The 19,681-nt window shown below is 36.7% G+C and overlaps 1 protein-coding gene across 1 annotated transcript in view; it reads left to right on the forward strand.

Annotated features, from left to right (window-relative positions):
* The first annotated feature begins 4,822 nt into the window (after positions 1-4,822).
* PITRM1 (pitrilysin metallopeptidase 1) overlaps positions 4,823-19,681 on the forward strand; it is a 47,880-nt gene continuing 33,021 nt past the window's right edge. Inside the window, 12 exon segments of the mRNA XM_072652046.1 lie at positions 4,823-4,954; positions 10,918-11,020; positions 11,722-11,828; positions 12,379-12,530; positions 13,382-13,496; positions 13,573-13,669; positions 16,101-16,261; positions 17,089-17,215; positions 17,430-17,518; positions 18,035-18,163; positions 19,098-19,211; positions 19,479-19,575. Of these exon segments, the coding sequence (XP_072508147.1) occupies positions 4,917-4,954; positions 10,918-11,020; positions 11,722-11,828; positions 12,379-12,530; positions 13,382-13,496; positions 13,573-13,669; positions 16,101-16,261; positions 17,089-17,215; positions 17,430-17,518; positions 18,035-18,163; positions 19,098-19,211; positions 19,479-19,575 (1,329 nt within the window). The 5' untranslated portion in view covers positions 4,823-4,916.

The following is a 19,681-nucleotide window of genomic DNA, read 5'->3' on the forward strand; positions in this document are numbered from 1 at the left end:
ATTTAAAGATTCGTGTATAGTGGGATTAAGTAGGGTAAGTATGATGTATTCAAGAAATGACCAGGCCTGAAAAAGACATGAGCTAGGCTTGCATCAAGAATGAGAGCCCCAAAATGGACAGACTGAGTCATTGTTAGTAAAGGATTGCAGACTGCTTACATCCATCATAGTGCATCTTTCTTTATTCCTTTGGTTTATTCATAGTTTTGGTTCCTCTGAGGTGATGTGTCGTGATTCACAGCAACTTTGCACCACTAGAGGGATACTCAAATACTCAAATGGATTTGTGGTCTTATTCATTCAAGCATTCCCTCGCACGATGTGGATGGCAAGACACACACATCTGTTCATGCTGTATTCCTCTTGTCCATAGTCACTCAGAATTTTGACACTAGATACAACCAATGTACTGGAAGTTTTTTCCACTTTCCCTTGTCATGACAAGGGTGCTAGTGGAATATTCTAGGCATCTACTTGTTATCCTTTGCTCCTATCAAGCCCGTCTTCTTTTCATGTCACAGTCATATAATTCCTTGATGATGTGCATTCTTACATCATCATTCATTGTCCTCTGTGGGCCACTCATCTATATTTCTCCTGAGACTGTGGTGTTCTTCATCTTGACGTCATTTTGCAACACAAGTAAAATGTTAGTATCAAAAAGATGGGATTTTGTTTTCATGAGAAGTCTGGGATCTGTAAAAGGACTTTGTAATTTCCTTAAAGGAATCCAATCTACTTTCCTTCTTTTTAATTCTGGGCCCAGTACATTTGTACTGACTTCCCCAAATATACACACTATTGGACAGATTCTGTAAGATGTCCGCCCAAATGCATATGAAATCTGGGCAAATGCATATGAAATTTTTTTCATCCTCTTGATCTTTCCCTGGTTGGCTAGAGAAGACATATTCTTTGGAGTGATTACTGATCTCTTCCAGTAGGCTATGCAATGTTCTGGGGCTTGATGCAAATACCACAATGTCATCCTCAAACAGGAGCATCTGGACGATCTTGCCATTCAAAGACAATCCTTCTCTGACTAGGACTCTTCAGATCTCCTTTATAACAGAGATATATTGTTTTATGCCTCTCCTAATATTTATTATCATGGTGTGGGAGGAGAGGGTCATTCAGCAAAACTATTTCTGTTGCACTGTCTTATAAGGATCTTGATGTATAGATCACAGACATCTTGTTATAAAAGAGCAAGTGAAGCATTGTTTTCTGGAAATACATTTTTTTTTGGTTTAGTAATCAACAAACAATAAACAAAATGGTATTCAATAATTTCCACATCTTTTAGTAAATTATGAAATGGTAAAGAGGTGGCCCATTATTGAATATTGCTTGGAGTAAGCCTTTTTTGTTACTTACTAGGATTCCTTAATTTGTTTACAGATAATTATCATAAATATTTTGTACAAATGGAAGAAGAAACATTTAGTTTGGTAGTTGTTAATGTTCTTTAACTTTTTTAGTATTAATAAATTCCAAGAGTTTTTCCCTATTTTTGGTATTTTCCCCACCTTCAGATATTTAGTACATCAGTCCTTCAGTACCCTCATAATTCTATCACCTTTAGCATGGATTTCCTCTTTATAAACTCGGTCCTGTTTTGCAACTTGTCTCATCTTTGTTCTTAATAATAATATTAATAATAGCATTATATAGCTCCTTAAGGTTTAAGGTTTGTAGAGCACATATAATCATTTGATTTTCGCAACAACCTTGCAAATAACTATTATTCCCATTTTATAGATAAGGAAATTGAGACAGCGATGTTAAATGATTTACTCACTCCTCTATAAACAACTCAAGAACTATAGTGTTAAGATCCAAGTGTGGTGTTTCCACTAGCCTTCATAGAAAAAATTTTCCACTTCAGCTTATTGCAATATTTTTTGTTCTGTTTTCTGCTGCTTATAATTCTCTTTCCATTTTCATCCTTGAATGCCATTGGGATGACTTTGCTTAGCCAAATAGATTGCCAGGCTATCTTTAAACTGCTTTTACCTTTCCCTGTTTTTCTCTGCTTTGTGTAATGACTGCTCAAAATTGTCCATCATTCTTCTTCATAAGATTTTAGAAATGAGTTTCTATTTTAACCAGGTGTTGCCTTTGACAGTCTTTGCTCTCTGTTGTCAAGTCAGGTGTTTGCTAAGATGTTTTTGACTTTGGTCTCTGTTGTCAAATGAAGTATGCCTTAAGCACCTACTATGTATAAGGCACAATGCTGAGCACTAGGGATACAAGAAAGGCAGCACAAACGAAAAAGTCTATTTAAAGAGCTCATAGTCTAATGCAGGAAACAACATGCAAATAACTCTGCCTAAATAAGACAGGAAGGATAAATTGGAGATAGAAAAGCACTAGGACTAAGAAGGACCAGGAAAGCCTACTTGCAGAAAAAGAGACTTTAGCTGAGCCTTCAAGGAAGCCAGAAAGACCAGAAGGCAGAAACAAGAAGGGAGAGCATTCCAGGTATGGAGGACAGCCAGTGAAAATGCTTATAGCCAGGAGATGAAGGATGTGTAATGTGTTGTGGTAATTAATTTACATTGTTTTAACTTCTAGATGAAATTATCATAATTTATTTTTCTGCATAAAAGAATAGTGGACTTAGATGATGGAATGAATAAATAGATGAAAAAATGTTTATTAAATGACTCTGTGGCAGTGAGCGCCATCGGATCAAATTACAATCATCTTTTTGGAATGACTTAAAGTATTAAACTTCCAAACTGGCTAACTCCTGATAAGTAAAGGGATACAGGGAAGTCAGAGTTAAATCAGTCACAGAAAATCCTTCTATTACTTTATCAGTCATTTCATAGTTTGGTAAATTGAATGCTACATTTTCACTCTATATCTGCATTTACTTTTCACAAGACTTGGCCCAGATAAAGAAATGTCTTTAGACATATATATAGTTGGCAAAATAAAATGCTAAAAAAGACAAAAGAGATGCCAGAGGAATGTAGCCATTAAAAGTTTAAAACTTTTTAAAAACTGTATTATCTTTTGTCTTTATGTCTCACAGTTCCCAATACATTTCTCCTTTTTGAAAGAAAAAAAAAACAGTTCAGCAAAACTAATCATCATATCAACTAAGTTTTACTGTATACGTAGTCTTTCATATCCCATCTCTTTAAAGAAGGAAGGAAGGTACATTCTCATACCTCTTCTTTGGGGCCAAGCTTAATTATTATAATTTCACAGTATTTGGTTTCATTTCTTTTGTCCTTATTCTTTCCATTTATGTTGTTGTAGTGGTATGTATATATTGCTTTTCTGGTTCCACTTACTTTATTTTGCATCATTTCATGTCTTCCTATGATTCTTTATAGTCATATATAGTAACATTGCATCCTTTTCCATCCGTGTATATAACTTGTGACATTATTCATTCACTGGTTGAGAGCATGTCTGCTTTGTTGCTGGTCAACACATATAAGACCTTTTTTTAGCATTGACCTCCTTGGGATGGATATGAGCATGCACACATATTACACATGTATGCAAGCATACATAGATGTATGAATATATCCATGCCATCTCTATATGTAGCCATCCCATATACATATGAACATTCCATGTATACATGTACATATAACACATGTGTGTGCATATATGTATGTGTGTATCACAAGAAGAGAATCTCAGACAAAAGGACATTTTAATTACTTTCTTTGCATAATTATAAACAACCTGCTTTCTGGTGTGGTTGTATAAATCTATAGCCCTGCCAACAATGCATTAATATGCCTATCTTTTCATAAGCCCTCCAACACTGATAATTCCTGTATTTTGACATGAGGTAGGTGGCACTGAGAGAGCCCTGGGACTGGAATCAGGAAGATGTGAATTCAAATCTGACTTCAGACACTTATTAGCTGTGTGGCCCTGGGCAAGTCACTTAAGCCTGTTAGCCTCAGTTTCCTCATCTGTAAAATGAGCTGGAGAAGGAAAGGGCAAACCACATCTTTGCCAAAAAACAAAACAGAGAGGGTCCTGCAGAGTTGACTGAACAACCACAGATATTTTGTCATCTTTGCCAGTTTGCTGTCTTTGAGGTCAAACTTCAGGATTGTTTTCATTTGTATTTCTCTTATTAGCATTTTGGAGTATTTTTTGGCTTGGTTAATTTTTTTATATCTATGTTAGCTAATTATAAAGATAGCTAGCAATTAGAGAGTGTTTTGGATCTGCTACTTTTCATTTGATCCGCTCAGCAGCCTTGCAAGGCAGGGGCTATCCCCACCTCTTTTACAGATGGGGAAACTGAGGCAGAGAAGCTGTGGCCCTCCCAGGGTCCTCCAATGGGTAATATCAGAATATGTCCAAGAAGCCATGCAGGTGCCTTACCACGTGGGTCTGTCCTTGATACAATGTTTCCCCCTAGTCCCCACCCCCCCCACTTTTTTTTACAGGGCCCAGTGGAAAGAGCTCTGGCTTTGGGAGCGCGGGGAGGGGAGGCTTCTGCGTCTGACCCTTAACCACCCGCGTGGTGTGACTTGGGCCACATCTCTTTATTCTTCTGGGTCCGCAGGGCAGGACTGGAGCGCCTGGAACACGCCGGGAAGCGGCAGACGCCAGCCCAGGCTCCTCCTCCCTCCTGGCTCTCCCCGCACCAGACCCCAGGTCCCAGGCCCACCTGGGCGGGCCTCTGCGAGGGCAACGCCCCCTTCGAGCTCGGCCCGGGGCACGCGAGGGCGACTCCGCCCCCATCCCTCCAAAGCCAATCGGTTGCCTCCGGGGCTGTGGCCTAGCCAATGGGAAGCTCGGTGGGCGGTGGGGTCTAGCCCGTAGCCGCCGCCGGGAAGGGCAGTCGTTACGACGCCGAGGGGCGGACGGGACGTGGGTTTGACCGCTTTACACGCCGGAGCTTCGACGTCTTTCCGGCCGGCGCAGCCATGTGGAGCCGCTGGAAGTTGCTGAACCTGAGCCGCCGGTGAGCTGGAGGGCCGGGGCTCCGCCGTCAGGGCTCGCGCGGCTCGGCCTGGTCAGGGTCTGGCTTGGGGGTAGAAGCCGGCGGGGCCGCGGGGGAAGGGCCGGGCCCGGGGTTCCAGCGGCCCCTGGTGTGGCGCGGAGATTGCTGCCGTCCCCTCCGGGCCTACTGAACCGGGACCAGTGGCTTCTCTGTCTGGAGTCGGCCGGGCCCTTGGGTCCCAGTGAGGCCAGGCCTCCTCCTTTCTCTTGGCTGTACAGATGGGGAAACTGAGGCCCGGAGAGGCCGCGAGTCTGGCTTCCTGGCTGAGGGTTTGACGACGCCGGGCATCTTCGTTTGCTGTGCAGGAAGCCCTTGGTGGCCCCCCGCTGTGCAGTGCCTTCTCTCTGCTGGTCCAGTGGGTCCTGTGTGCGAGGCTGTGTGCTTTGGGCTGAGCTCCGGGAGGGCGAGTGACGTTATCATTCCCTGACCCAGGCCTGCCCCACACCTCTCTTTGCCTCCATTCCCCTCCTTACACGGCGCTCTGTAAATGTTAGTTGATTGACTGTCCGATGTGTCCAGCATCACACAGGGATGCTGGGATCTTCGCACTCCCAGATCCAGGCCACTCCAACCTCAAAGGGGCCTTCTCTCCTTGTTCCTGAGGGGTGGTGGAGTCAGAAAAGTCTGGGCCTGGGGTGGCCAGCCTTCAGCCTCAAGGCCACAGGTGGCCCTCAAGGTCACAGAACAAGTCAGAAGTTTGGATTCTGGCAAAGGGCCACACTTGAGGACCTAGACAGGGCCCCATGTGGCCTCCCACCCTTGGATCAGGTTGTATCTCTTGGCCGCATGACCCTGGGAAAAATCACTTAACCTCTTTGGGCCTCAGTTTGCCCATCTGTCAAATGAAGGGGTTGCACTAGAATGGTGTCTGAATTCACTTCCAGCTTTAAATCTATAATCCTGCTTCGCAGGATCTTCTGACTAGCTGTGTGCTGTTATTTCCTTTTACCGACCTACAGAACCTGAGGTTCAGTGGGTTCCCCTGTAGAAGGAGGGCTTGAGGCAGGATTTGAGCCACCTGAGAGATTGCCAAGCACTTTCCTTCTTTATGTTTTTAATCCATGTCTTTCCCACCACCATCAAGGGAGACATTTAAATATGAAAGAACAAGTATATGAGGGAGGAACCTCCCCATCAGAACTCTGGTGGACCAGCCATAATGGTCATCTTCCCATCCTCCTGACTCCCCCTCTCTTCCTGTTGGTTTAGGGGTTGTTATTAATGTAGATTATAATGAAGCAGTAATGAAAAGGGCCCCTGGTTCATAAGGGTTAAGAATATGTTTGATTCTGTTAGGTAAACATGATTTTGTAGAGCACTGAGTCCTTAAACAATATTACCCCAATACGGGGTGAGAAGAGATCCTAAACTGCTTTCTTAATTCTGTTCTTCTTTAAATGTAGTATAAGAAAGTAAGGAATTATTTGTATTACACAGAATTTCTGAGACATTTGAACATATCAGAAGACATGGATTTGAATTCTGTTACTGAATCTACTTAATCTCTGGACCTGAATTTTTGTAAATTTGTAAAATTGAGGGGGGAAAGTTAGACTAGATCCAGAGGTTCTTAACTCTGGGATCCATGGAGTCCTGGAATCTATATAGATTTCAGGGAGGCCATGGACTTGAGTAGGAACAATATTTTGAGAACTGCAATTCCATATAATTGGTTTCCTTTTTAAGCATAAAGGTCCTTGCATTTAAAAGCATTATTCTCGAAAAAAGTGTTGAGATAGATTTTACCAGGACTGCCAAAGAGGGGTTTATGAAACATAAAAAAGTTAAAAACTCTTGGACTAGATGAGCTCTGAAGTTTCATTCCAGCTCCAAATTATATTATTTTCCCATGTGTTATTAATGTAAGTTAACCACCTCATTTTATATCTGAGAAAGGCCAGAAAGGGAGCCTTCCTCTTCTAACTGTACTTTAAAACATCTATCATTCTCCCACGCTCTTCTTTGCTCTAGTCCTGGCATTTTTGATCCTGTTCCCTGCTTCTTGAGCTTTTCTCTTTGATTTTCTCCTCTCTCTAATTTTCAGTCCTTCCCTGTGTATACACTAGATGTCTAGAGTGCCCCTATTCTCAAAGGAACTTCATTTTAACTAATTTTTCCCATCAAGCTTTTCACACTCTTTCACAGCTAAACTCTTAATAAAAACAAAAACTGTTCAACCTCCTTGTCTCTACTTTCTTATCTCTAATTCACATCCTAAGCCATGCAGTTTGGCTTTCAACTTCATCACTCATTTGAAACTGCTCTTTCCTAGATTACTAATGATCTCCTAATGGCCAAATCTCTATGGCTTTTCTTCATGCTTATTTAACACTTTTTTTTAAATCACCCTTTCCTCATATAAACACTCTGCTCTTTGGATTTGTCACTACTGCTCTCTTCCTTCTCAGTCTCCTTTGATGGCCTATCCATTATTCATTGGTTTATGAAGGGATCTGTCTCTGGACTGGTTGGATTAGGAACTGGTCAGATAGCCACAGTAAAAGGATAATTCTTAATAGTTCAATTTCAGTATGGAAGATGGTTTCTATAGTAACTTAAGGATCTGTGTGTAGTCCTCTGCTGTTTAACCTTGTTGACTTGATACACAAATGTCGTGCCCATCACATTTGTAAATGAAACTGAAGTGTAAAGGATAACTAAAAGTGATTACAAAGGGTCCAAAAGGATCTCACCAGGCTAGAACATTATTTAATGAGATGAAATTTGGTAGAGATAATGAATGTAAAATCTTATACTTGGTTTCAAAAAATCAGCTTCCCAAGTTTAAGATGAGGGAGACATGACTGAGTAGTAATTCTTAAAAAGATCGTGTCAGTGAGAGGAGCAGACAAATGTTGTGGCGGCCAAAACACAAAAAAATGAGGGAAAGCTTTGGATGTGTTGAAAGGCAAAGTTTCCAAAAATCTGGAGATGGTAGTTAGTTGGATGGGTCTTTAATTCATGTCACATGAGAAAAAAAAAAGTCATATTTTTGAAAGATTGTAATGTAGAGGGAAGATCAGACTTTTTAACTTTGACCCCAAGAGGCTAATTTAGAATTAATGTCAGGAAAAACTTCCTCACAAATAAAGGTGTCTGCAAGTGGAATAGACTACCTAGAAAAGCGATGGTTATCCCCTCCTTGAAGATCTTCAAGAAGGGCATGAATGCTCCACTCCCACCCCTGTCCCGGTGAGGTGTATAGGATGGGGGTCCTTCTTGTGAATGGAGTGGGCTGCCATTCTGATAGTCATTCTGTGATTTGAACTTAGGCAAGTGTGTCCATTTTCCATTTCTCCCCAAATGTTATTTGTCACTTTTTAGTTCCATACTGTGACTTAATTGTTTATGAGTTATCCTTAACATGCATCAGCTTGTCTCCAGTCATTGTCTCAGAGTAAAAGTTAGTTTTACATAAAACACTTTTAATTCTTGGGTTCCTATCTGGTCTCTGTCTTGGCCATAGCTTGAATTCTTTTTAATTATTATATTTCCTCCCCTGTACCTTTCTCTAATTCACCCCAATTCTCATACAACCAGTAATAAATCTTTAGCATATAACCCCATCACTGGCTAAGAAACAGAAGGGTAGACCAGTGGATTAGGTTAGGTACTCAAGACAGAGTAGTCAGTGAATATAGCAATCTACTGTTTGATAAACCCAAGGACCCTAGCTTCTCGGATAAGAACTCACTGTTTGACAAAAATTGTTGGGAAAAGCAGATAATAGTGTGGTAGAAACAGGTCATAGATCAATGCCTGACACTGTACACAAGTACATAATCTAGGTATAAAAATTGATACTATAAACAAATTAGTGGAGCAAGGAATGTTGTATTTGTCAGATTTATGGAGAATGGAGAAATTTTTGGCTAAACAAGAGATAGAAAACATTATGAAGTGCAAAATGGATAATTTTGATTACATTAAATTGAAAAGTTTTTGCACAAATAAATCCAATGCAACCAAGATTAGGAGGGAAGCAGAAAATTGGGAAAGAATTTTTGCAACTAGTATCTGTAATAAAGGCCTCATTTCTAAAATACATAGAGAACTGAGTCAAATGTACAAGAATACAAGTCATTCCCCAATTGAGAAATGGTGAAAGGATATGAACGGAGTTTTCAAAGGAAGAAATTAAAGCTATCTATAGTCATATGGAAAAATGCTCTAAATCACTATTGATTAGAGAGATGCAAATCAAAACAATTCTGAGGTACCACATCACACCTATCAGATTGGCAAACATGACAAAACAGGAAGATGATAAATATTGGAGAAGATGTGGGAGAGTTGGGACACTAATTCATTGTTGGTGGAACTGTGAGCTGATCCAACCATTCTGGAGAGCAATTTGGAACTATGCTCAAAGGGCTACAAAAACTGTGCATGCCCTTTGACCCAGCAATATCACTTCTAGGACTGTATCCCAAAGAGAACATAAAAATGGGAAAGGATCCCACATGTACTGAAATATTTATAGCAGCTCTCTGTGTGGTGGCCAAAAACTGTAAATCAAAGAGATGAATAAATTGTTGTATATGAATGTAATGGAATTCTGTTGTGCTATAAGAAATGATGAACAGGAAGACTTCAGAGAGGCCTGAAAGGACTTATATGAACCAGAAGAACTTTGTACACAGTAACAACCACAGTATGTGAGGAATATTTCTGGTAAATTTAGCCCTTCACAGCAATGCAAGGACCTAAAAAATTCCCAGTGGACTTTTGAGGCAAAACACCTTCCACGTCCTGAGAAAGAACTATGGAGTTGGATCGCAGAATGAAGTAGACCATTTTCTTTTGTGTTATGTTTTGTTTTGTTTTATGGCTTCTCCCCTTCATTTTAATTCTTCTGTGTAATATGACTAAAGTGAAAATGTATGACAAATAACATTTGGGGAGAAATGGAAATGGTGAAATTGTAAAATATATATCTATATCTATATATCTATAGATATGTATATATATCTATATATCTATAGATATGTATATATATTTGTGTGTGTGTATATATATATATATATATATAAAAAAAACCCCATCTCCCATCCAGCAAAGGTTAGAGAAGAGCCTCTGTGGCTTTCTTTAAGCAACTAGAAATATTACTGTATTTTACATACTCAGTTCCTGCATAGACCTTGATCCCTGCAACTGTTAGCTGCCACCACAGTATATAATGCAACTGTTTATGTATTCTTTATCCATTTATCCCTGCTATGTTATTCCTCATCAGTGGAATATTCCACATCAGCAGATTAACATCTTAGTAGAGCTTCTGTTTCATTGCAGCATATGTTATTCTTTTTTGTAGTAAATACTCCGGTTATATCTAGTTGACCATTCCAAAGCCTTTTCAAGCCCTGTGATTCAAAAATTCGCAAATCTGATACAAAGTTGATCATAGTGTGTTTTGTTAACATATCCAGGTTCATAAATTAGAGATTTAATTTGTTTACTCATGTTAGAATTGTAAGTTTCCAATTTTTTATTGGAAGATGAATTGTGTGATAAAGACAAAATTTTACTATTATACTATAAAGACACAAGGACAGAATTAGTTAAATGAAACCTTGGACAAAACATTTTCCTTTTATAAAATTAAATGTGTATCATTTTCAGTAAGTTTAACTCAAAGTGACTTATATTTTTCAGTATTGTTTTAAAATATTAACTGATAAGGACTTTAGCACAACCATTATGAAAATATGAGAGGAAAACAAAAAGGTCTTGACATTGAAAAACTTTAACAGAAGGTAGAATTTCTAGATTTCTGAATAAGGTGCAGAATTTAAATTATCACCTTTATTAACTCTTTGAATGTAAACTGTTCACAGTCATTGAAACTTGTTATTGAATTATGCCTAGATAGCTTTTCTTCAAAACAGCCTAATAGCATTTGATTTTATGTTTGTTATATGTAGATTTGTAAATTACAAACCCTGGAGGTGGAGGAGTAATGCAGCATGTGATAGAGCTCTAGAGTATAAAGTAGGTGACAAAATCCATGGATTCACTGTAAGTCAGGTATGCTCTTTGGTTTGATATTTCTATGACATACATTGTTTAAGTGTAGTACAAAGATTGTCGAAATTATCAGCTCATAGCTACAATTTGTGAATAAGATGATAGATCTTTTTTTACTTTCAAAATAGACTACTGATGACCTCAATTTTACTTTACTTGGGTCTTGTTTTCCTTCATACGCTTTAGAAGGATGAGACATATTAATTGATGCAAAAACTTTTACTGTAAAATAAAAAATTTCATTCTTTCTCTCTTTTCTTTATGGATTAAAAAAATATTCTGTCTCATTTTGGTGCAATTTGTTCTTGGTGTTATTCTTAAATTTTGGTCTTGCTAGTGTTAAATTTTAGGAAAATAAAATTTAAAACAAAATTGTGGTTTTAATTTGAAAGTGTAAAAGTAATAATTCATTAAAGATATTTCAAATATCTAAGCTGCTTAAATACAGGTGCATTTTTCATATCATTCAGTATACCTTTAGAACTTTGAAACCACAGATGAATGAATAGATACATATTACACTGGAATAACTACAGCAGAACATTTCAGTCATGGGAAATCAGTTATTCTTAAGTTAGTTTAACAATATTATCTGATATAAAATAGTTTAAATTGTTAATGACTCAGTTTTTAAAATTCATATTTGAATTTTGTTGGGTGTTGTAAATTAAAATGTTACTTATGTATTTCTTATTTTGCAGGTAACACCTATTCCTGATCTATTCTTAGTTGCTGTGAAACTTGGTCATGACAGCACAGGTGCTAAATATTTACATGTGGCAAGAGAGGATGCAAATAATTTATTTAGGTAGGCTATAAAATGTAAACATATGTATATATACACACATATATGTATGTTCTTGAAATTTTTTTCCCTTGAAACACTAACTTTACATTGGTAACAAATTTAAAATAACATTTTAATAAATGTCCTTCCTTATTAGTCATATGCTGTGTCACAGGACATACCAAAATGCTTTTCCACTAGATTATAAACTCCCTGAAAGTGGAGACATTGCTCTTTATGTTTCGCTTGACAATGAGCGTAGTACTTTTTTGTTATGTAGCCTTTAAGAAATGTGTGCTGATTAAAGTCAGTTGAAATAAGTGATGAAAAAATAATTCCATGATAAGTTTTTTTCCAATTACATCAGAATTTTTTACTATAATTTAAGAAAATATTTTTCAGTAATAAAGTATTATGTTGGGAGAAGGCAGTCTTTTAAAATAGTTATTTACATAGCATTTTAAGGAGCAGCAAATTCTTGGGTGATTTTATTTTGACCTTTGTATAAATTGCAGTCTTTCTAGTTTTAGATCTTAAAGTTAGTGGAGTTTTTTGTTTTTTCCCCAATCAGTGTGCAGTTTCGTACTACACCAATGGATAGTACTGGTGTTCCACATATTCTTGAGCATACTGTGCTTTGTGGTTCTCAGAAGTATCCTTGCAGAGATCCTTTCTTCAAAATGCTAAACAGATCATTAGCTACTTTTATGAATGCATTTACAGGTGAGTGCAGTCTACCCTTTGAGATGGTAACATTTACCACTGCTGAAATGGGATCAACTTTGAAGATATACCTGGGGAAGTTGGTTATCCTCTTTTTAGCTCTTGGCCTTTCCTATTAGAAGATTGTAATTAGGTGGATTTAAAAAGTTTTAATGAGCTTGAGATGCTGGGCTAATGGGAGGTCTTTTGTAAATTCAGTCTTGTTTTAGTAATTAGCTGTTAATGCTTGTGATGGAATTATGGCAACCATGGTTTCAGAATCCCAGAAACAGCCATGAATTTAACTAGGAAATTTCAAAATATTTTATTTTTAATAATAATTTAAAATTCAAAATATGTTTGACAATATTTTTATTATGATTTAGAAAGTACAAAGTAAAGACACTTATTCAGCAACAATATCTTTTTTCCCTCAATTTTGACTTCGCTATCAGAATGTTGGATAGCTTTATTAGAGCCATGTCACTTATTTTTGTCATTCTTAAAAGACATGAGAAAAGATGTAGGTGTTATCAGTTGTCCACCAAATGGAGTCTTTTCAAAGAATCAGGTGATTCTTTCTGGATAGTATCATACAATTTTTCCAAAGAAAATTGAAGTACGTATAGCAGAGATGGAACTTAAAAAGTTGGACTTCTCTTTAGCTAGCAGAGCAGCATCACTTAGATTTAAGTGTTTCTTAATTATAAAATTGAAAATGTAAAATTGTAAATTGAATGTGAATGTATAATTGAAAATGTAAAATGAATTCCTAGTTAAATGATAGACCTAAAGGAAAAATTGAGTTGAAAATGTGTCATTTTCTTAGGAATTTGTTGTAACAAAAAATCTTTCTTTTCATTTGTGCCCAGCTAGTGATTATACATTATATCCATTTTCAACTCAAAATTCTAAGGATTTTCAAAATCTCCTCTCAGTGTATCTGGATGCAGTCTTCTTTCCATGTTTGAGGGAACTGGACTTCTGGTATGTACTAGTTGAACATATTGGTTGTAAATGGTATCAGTTAAAATCGATAATCTTACAATTATTTATCATTTAGGCAAGAAGGTTGGAGACTAGAACATGAGAATCCAAGTGACCCCCAAACAAGCCTCATCTTTAAAGGAGTAGTTTTTAATGAAATGAAAGGAGTGTTTGTAAGTTTTCCTTTGTAATTTATATTAAAAGAGTTGCCCCATTGAGGAACCGGTTGGGGGGGTGGGGGCACACATGTGGCCCTCTAGGTCCTTGGGTGTGGCCTTTTGACTGAATCCAAATTTCACAGAACAAATCCCCATAATAAAAACATTTGTTTTGTAAAAGGCCGGAGGGCCACATATAGCCTTAAGGCTTCAGGTTCCTCACCTTGTTTTGTATAAGACAAATGTATTTATTTCTGATTTGAAAATTATTGCATAGTTCTCATCCTTTTTTTTTTCTGTTGACAATCTTCACCTTAAATAACTGTATACATCTATCCCATTAATAAGTGGTAAAAATCTGGCATAGTGGAAACATTACATTGCTTATGGCAAGTCTTATTTTTTTCACTCTTTAAAGTCCAGAGGAGAAAGATAACACTTTTGACTGTGGTGATCAGGAAAGGTTACATGAAGGATAGGCCGGATTATAATAGGTGGAGGAGATCTTGTTCCAGGTCTAGGAAATGCTATGAACAAAGGTACAGTAGTAGGAAACTTAGGAATAATTAGTAGTCTGATAGGTTTGGAACATAGGGCATGTGGAGAGGAGCCTCATGAGCTAATACTGGAAAGGAATATTGGTATCAGGTTATAGAGGGACATGTTGTTTGTCCTTCATTCTTGAAGAGGACCATAACTTCAGGAAGGTGATGCCATGACTTGCAAGTGAATTGGATTTAAGTGAGGGAGGTTTTGTACAAAGTCACCATCCTCACTTTCTCCTCAAGAGTCACTTGGGCCCAGTGGCAGAATACAGATCAGGATGACTGGAGATGACCCTGAAACAGAGGGACATAAATGAGACCAAAAGGGTGTGGACTTAGTTAGGAAGGCATTGGGAAGCAATTGAATTTTGATCAGTAGAGAGTGATATGATCAGATCTATACCCTGGGAGTATCCATATAGTAGAATTGGATTTAGAATTGGAAAAGGTCTTAGAGACTATTTTGTCCAAGCCCAGAGGGATTAAGTAACTTAACCAAGGACAAGGTTAATGCTAAGCAAATTCAGGGCAAATCCATGCTCCTTCCTATATGCTGTACTCTTTCACCTTTTTGTAATGGCATGTAGAGGGAGAGTTGGGAGAAAGGAGGATCAGTTAGACATTTTTGCTAGAGAGTGAGCAGTGAAGTTACTAATTTGGGTAATAATCATGGGAATAGGAGGAAAGGGACAATGACAAGACATGATGAAAGACCATCAGGCTTTCCCAGCTTGTTGGGTATTTGAGAAGAGAGATCCAAGATCAGCATGAGATATCAAGCAGGTGTGGCTAGGAGAGTGACGTTGCTATTGTCACTGACAGAGAATTCAGGAGGTGAGGCTGTGATGGAGATGAAGATGGTGAAGAAGGTTTAGGCTTGGGACCTGAATTTGAGGTGCTGGCAAGATCTTTAGGAGGAAATAAGCAACAGGAGCTATGAAGTTAAGTCAGGACCGATGACGAAGATTTGTAGGTTATTGCATAGAGGATATAGTTGAAATCATAAGAGAGAAGAAAGTAAAAATAGGATGAAATGCTGGGATATGCCTTTATTTTGGGGATTGGTTACTCCTTCTGTGTCCTTGGGGGACCTCAGAGTTATTGCAAGGAGCCCAATAATGTGTTCGTACATACCAAGGACTGTCATTTTGATTTTGATTTTAGCTCCAACAAAATAGGCAGCCCTGACTCAATATTTTTCAAGTATATATAGTTGCTTTTGACATTGGCAGCATTTTAAAGGGTACTGAATTTGTGGTAATTCTTTGTTATCAAATATTTTCTCAGTTAGCAGTTAGTACAATTGTTAGTACAATATCTATTGTGTGGGGGTTCTGTTAATTCCTTTTTTAACATTAAGCCAGCATGCTCATACCTAAAAGATGGGAACCACTGATAAATGGGCAGAAGGCAAGGTAAAAAGAAGTAGGCCTGAAACTGGAAGAGCTGGTAAGGGAGAAGAGTATGAAGAATGATAGTGGTCAAATGTGTACTGCATTGATACAAGACTGTGGGGTTGTTGGTAACCTCTGGTTTCATTTTTTAGGTGTAGGTGATGTGTTCTTGAATCCCTTCTTATAATGACAGAGTCTTACCTTCTACTCCATTTTGTAGGAGTCCGTATTGATTTTCTCTGTACTCTTGCTCTTTGGCTTCTATTCCAGTTATTTTTTCTTGCCTGGTTACTGGAACTATTCATTGTTTTATTTATATACATACGCATACATACATATATGCACACATACATACATTCACACATACATATACACACATTTCTATACACACACATACGTATTTACTCTTAGAATAGATTTTTAATTTAAACAAATGCTATAACTGCATGCTGTAACATACTATTTGTATATTATGCTAAATTGTAATTTTTATGTTTTCATTTCAAGACAGACAATGAGAGGATATTCTCTCAGTCTCTCCAAAATCAACTCCTTCCTGATCATACTTACTCAGTTGTATCTGGTGGTAATCCATTAGACATCCCTGATCTTTCATGGGAACAACTCAAGCAGTTCCATGCTACTCATTACCATCCAAGTAATGCTAGGTAATATGGTCCTTAGAATTGTTTTTTGTTTTTTGCTTTTGGTTTCTCATATACTTTTATAGATGCTTATATAGTTACAATGTAGTGAGATAATGTGTTCTTATGGAATTAGATTCAAATTTGTGAAGCATGCCATATTTTTAATTTCTTTTGGTCTTTTATTTGGTATGGAGTAAAACACGGCATAAAAGGGGAATGTTCAGTTGAGTAAGGGAAAAAAGGAATAACCTTAAATACAAAGTTTCTGCTTAATGATCATTGGCACCTTTTTAGCTTAGATTATTATTTATGCTTTTTGGTTACCAATAGACTTGAGAGTAATGACTCTTGGACATAATGTGGGATTTTTGAAAAGTTTCTTGATTTTAGTATTAAATGCCAATGTAACTTCTATCTAATTGTTCTTAAAATTTGTGTTTATTATAAAGATTATTAAGGTATTTTACTATATGTATTGTCTTGGGTGATGGTGAGTATTATAGGCAAAGAGAATTTCATCTCCTGTAATGTTTACCCAGCAGAATTAAATAATCATAGAAATTAAGATAAAGGAATACTGAAATATCTGCCTATTTTATTTTTTTATATTGCCTTATTTTTTTCACCTTTTTTTCCTTCTAATTTTCACACACTTTTTAGAATGCAGTGGTTCGCTTTAGTCTTTATGATTAAACTAAAGACTATGCTTAACTGAGTCATTTTGAGCTAGGGAAATATCTTTGAGAGCTATGAATTATATATTTCAAGCTATGAAAAAAGCCAAATCATTGTTTAGTTCTAGGTCAAACTAAATTAAAATAAGCTAACTCTTCTTTGCTAATTTTCAGATTCTTTACTTATGGTAACCTTCCACTGGAACAGCATTTGAGGCAAATTCATGAAGAAGCTCTAAATAAATTTCAGAAAATTGAGCCTAATACTGCAGTGCCAGCCCAGAAGCTTTGGGAAAGACCTGTAAGCATTTGACCTATAATGTATTATTACAGCTTCTGTTATGTGTACTGGTTTAAGATTGGCCTCTCATTTTTAGGATGGGTTAAAAAAGCCCACGTTTTTATTTTTAAGATTGCTTTACCCCAAAAAGAGAAGCGAAAAATTTACTAAAAAGAAAGACATAAAGTAATTAAAAAAAAATTTTTTTTTGGTTAAAATATTGCTGTATTTTCAGAGGGAATACCATGTGATGTGTGGTCCAGATAAATTTGCAACAGACCCAACTAAACAAACAACGATTGGTGTCAGTTTCCTTTTGCCAGAGTAAGTATTTAAGTACTCTGTGGTATTTTTAAAAATTTAGAAAATTCAAGAAAAATAGGCATATAATGAATTTTGATTTTGTCTATAAATTGAAAGTTTTAGTTTGAAATATATAATGTTAAGGAAATTTTTGCATTTAAATTTTTAGAAAAAGGAAATATCAAATAGTAAAGTATATTAGAAACTTTGTCCTAGGGTGAGTAACAACAAAAAAAGTAGAAAATATTTGATGCCATCAAAAAGATGAGCATTAATTCCACTTAGTACATTTGTAAGCTAGTCATTGGAGAGAAGCGGCAGAATACTTATCCTAGAGTTGTGGGAAAAGAATTTGACTGCGATATACAACTTGGTGCTTCATTTTGCAGATTTTATGGAATGGTGGAAAGCACAAAGAAACACAGGGTCATAGATCTAGAGTTTAGAAGGGCTGTTGTAGACCATCTAGTCCATTTCTTTCATTTTACATAGGAATAAACGTTGTAACTCTGTTGCTGAATTTTCTTATCAATGCAGTATTACAGATATATTTGAATCCTTCACCCTAAATCTTTTATCTTCACTATTGATTGATGGACCTAATTCTCCATTTTATAAAGCATTGATTGAATCTGGTCTTGGCACAGACTTTTCTCCAGATGTTGGGTGAGTGTTACTGTTCAATTATTTTTTTAATTAATGAAAATCGATTTTCTCTTCTGTCACCTCCACCCCCATTGGAAAAAAAAAGAAAAAAAAAAGAAATAACAAGATCTCTATAAATACGCATTTGCCTGAAGCAAAGCAGATTCCTTCATTGGCCATGTCCAAAAAATGCATGGCACTTTCTGTTCCCTGAGTCTGTCATCTCTGTGTAGGGCGGGTAGCATGTTTCATCATCAGCCCTCTGCAAGTGTAGTTGGCCATTGCATTGATCAGAGTTCTTAAATCTTTTAACATTATATGTTTTCATAGTGTTATTATTTTATAAATTGTTCTTCTGTTCACTTCATTCTGCATCTTCATTCAGGTTTTCCTAAGCTTCACTGAAACCATTCAGTGTTTTTTATGATACAAAAATTTTCCATTGCATTCTTATACTATAATTGGTTCAGTTGTCTCTCAACTGATTTGAACCTCTTTATTTTCTAGTTCTTTGGTACTACAGAATGATCTGTTACAAATATTTTTGTACATTTTGTCCCCTTTTCTCTCATTTTGAGGCATAATTCTAGGCAGTTCTCCAAGTTATCTGTTGAAAAAGGTGCAGTTACTTTGGTACAGCGGCTCTCCTTACCTGGGGGATCCCAATACTAATGAAGTCACAGGTCCTTTGTCTATCCTACTTTCTGTGCATTATATTAAACAGAAAACATCTTTATATTTCAGTTATTTTGTGCAACTTAGCTATTCTTTTTCTTTAGATTTGTATTTTTTTAGAAGTATCATGAATTACATTAGAAATTTTAAATAATGATTCATTAAGGTTTGAGACTTTTTGTAGATTTTTTTCTTTTAAAATATTAATAAGTTGATTCTGAAAGTTGTCATTTATAAAAGCTGTTTTGATTGTGGCATTTTCAGCATATTTGTATTCTAGGTATAACGGCTGTACAAGAGAGGCTTTCTTTAGTGTGGGCCTGCAGGGGATTGCTGACAAACACGTGGAAACAGTCAAACAGATTATTACTAAAACAATTGATGATGTTATTGAGTAAGTAAGACTGCATTGTTAAGAATTTTGAACAAATTTTCTCAAGGTACATAAGCTCTAATCATTGATCTCATTTAGTTTTTTTTATAAAAAGCTGCTCTTTTTTTCTTTCTTTTTTTGCTTTTGCTTCATATATTAGATAACTGGTACTTAGTTCATCCTTAATCTTCTTATGTATTATGTCTCAGTTGATTATAGTATTCGCAGTTAATTTGTTCTGTAAGTCTTAGAGGCTTCATTTATTCTTTTTATCCTCTTGTCCTTTAGGAAAGGGTTTGAAGATGATCGAGTTGAAGCTTTACTGCAAAAAATTGAAATCCAAATGAAACACCAGTCAACTAGTTTTGGGCTTGCCCTGTCATCAGTATGTAATTACTTAATTTTGTTTTATCTCGAGTATAAAAAAGTGTCTAATATTTTTAGAAATATTTAATAAGTAGTCCACGTTTTGTCTGCATTAAAGTGTGTTT

The sequence above is a fragment of the Notamacropus eugenii genome, chromosome 3 (genome assembly GCF_028372415.1).
Source record: "Notamacropus eugenii isolate mMacEug1 chromosome 3, mMacEug1.pri_v2, whole genome shotgun sequence".
NCBI lineage: Eukaryota > Metazoa > Chordata > Mammalia > Diprotodontia > Macropodidae > Notamacropus > Notamacropus eugenii.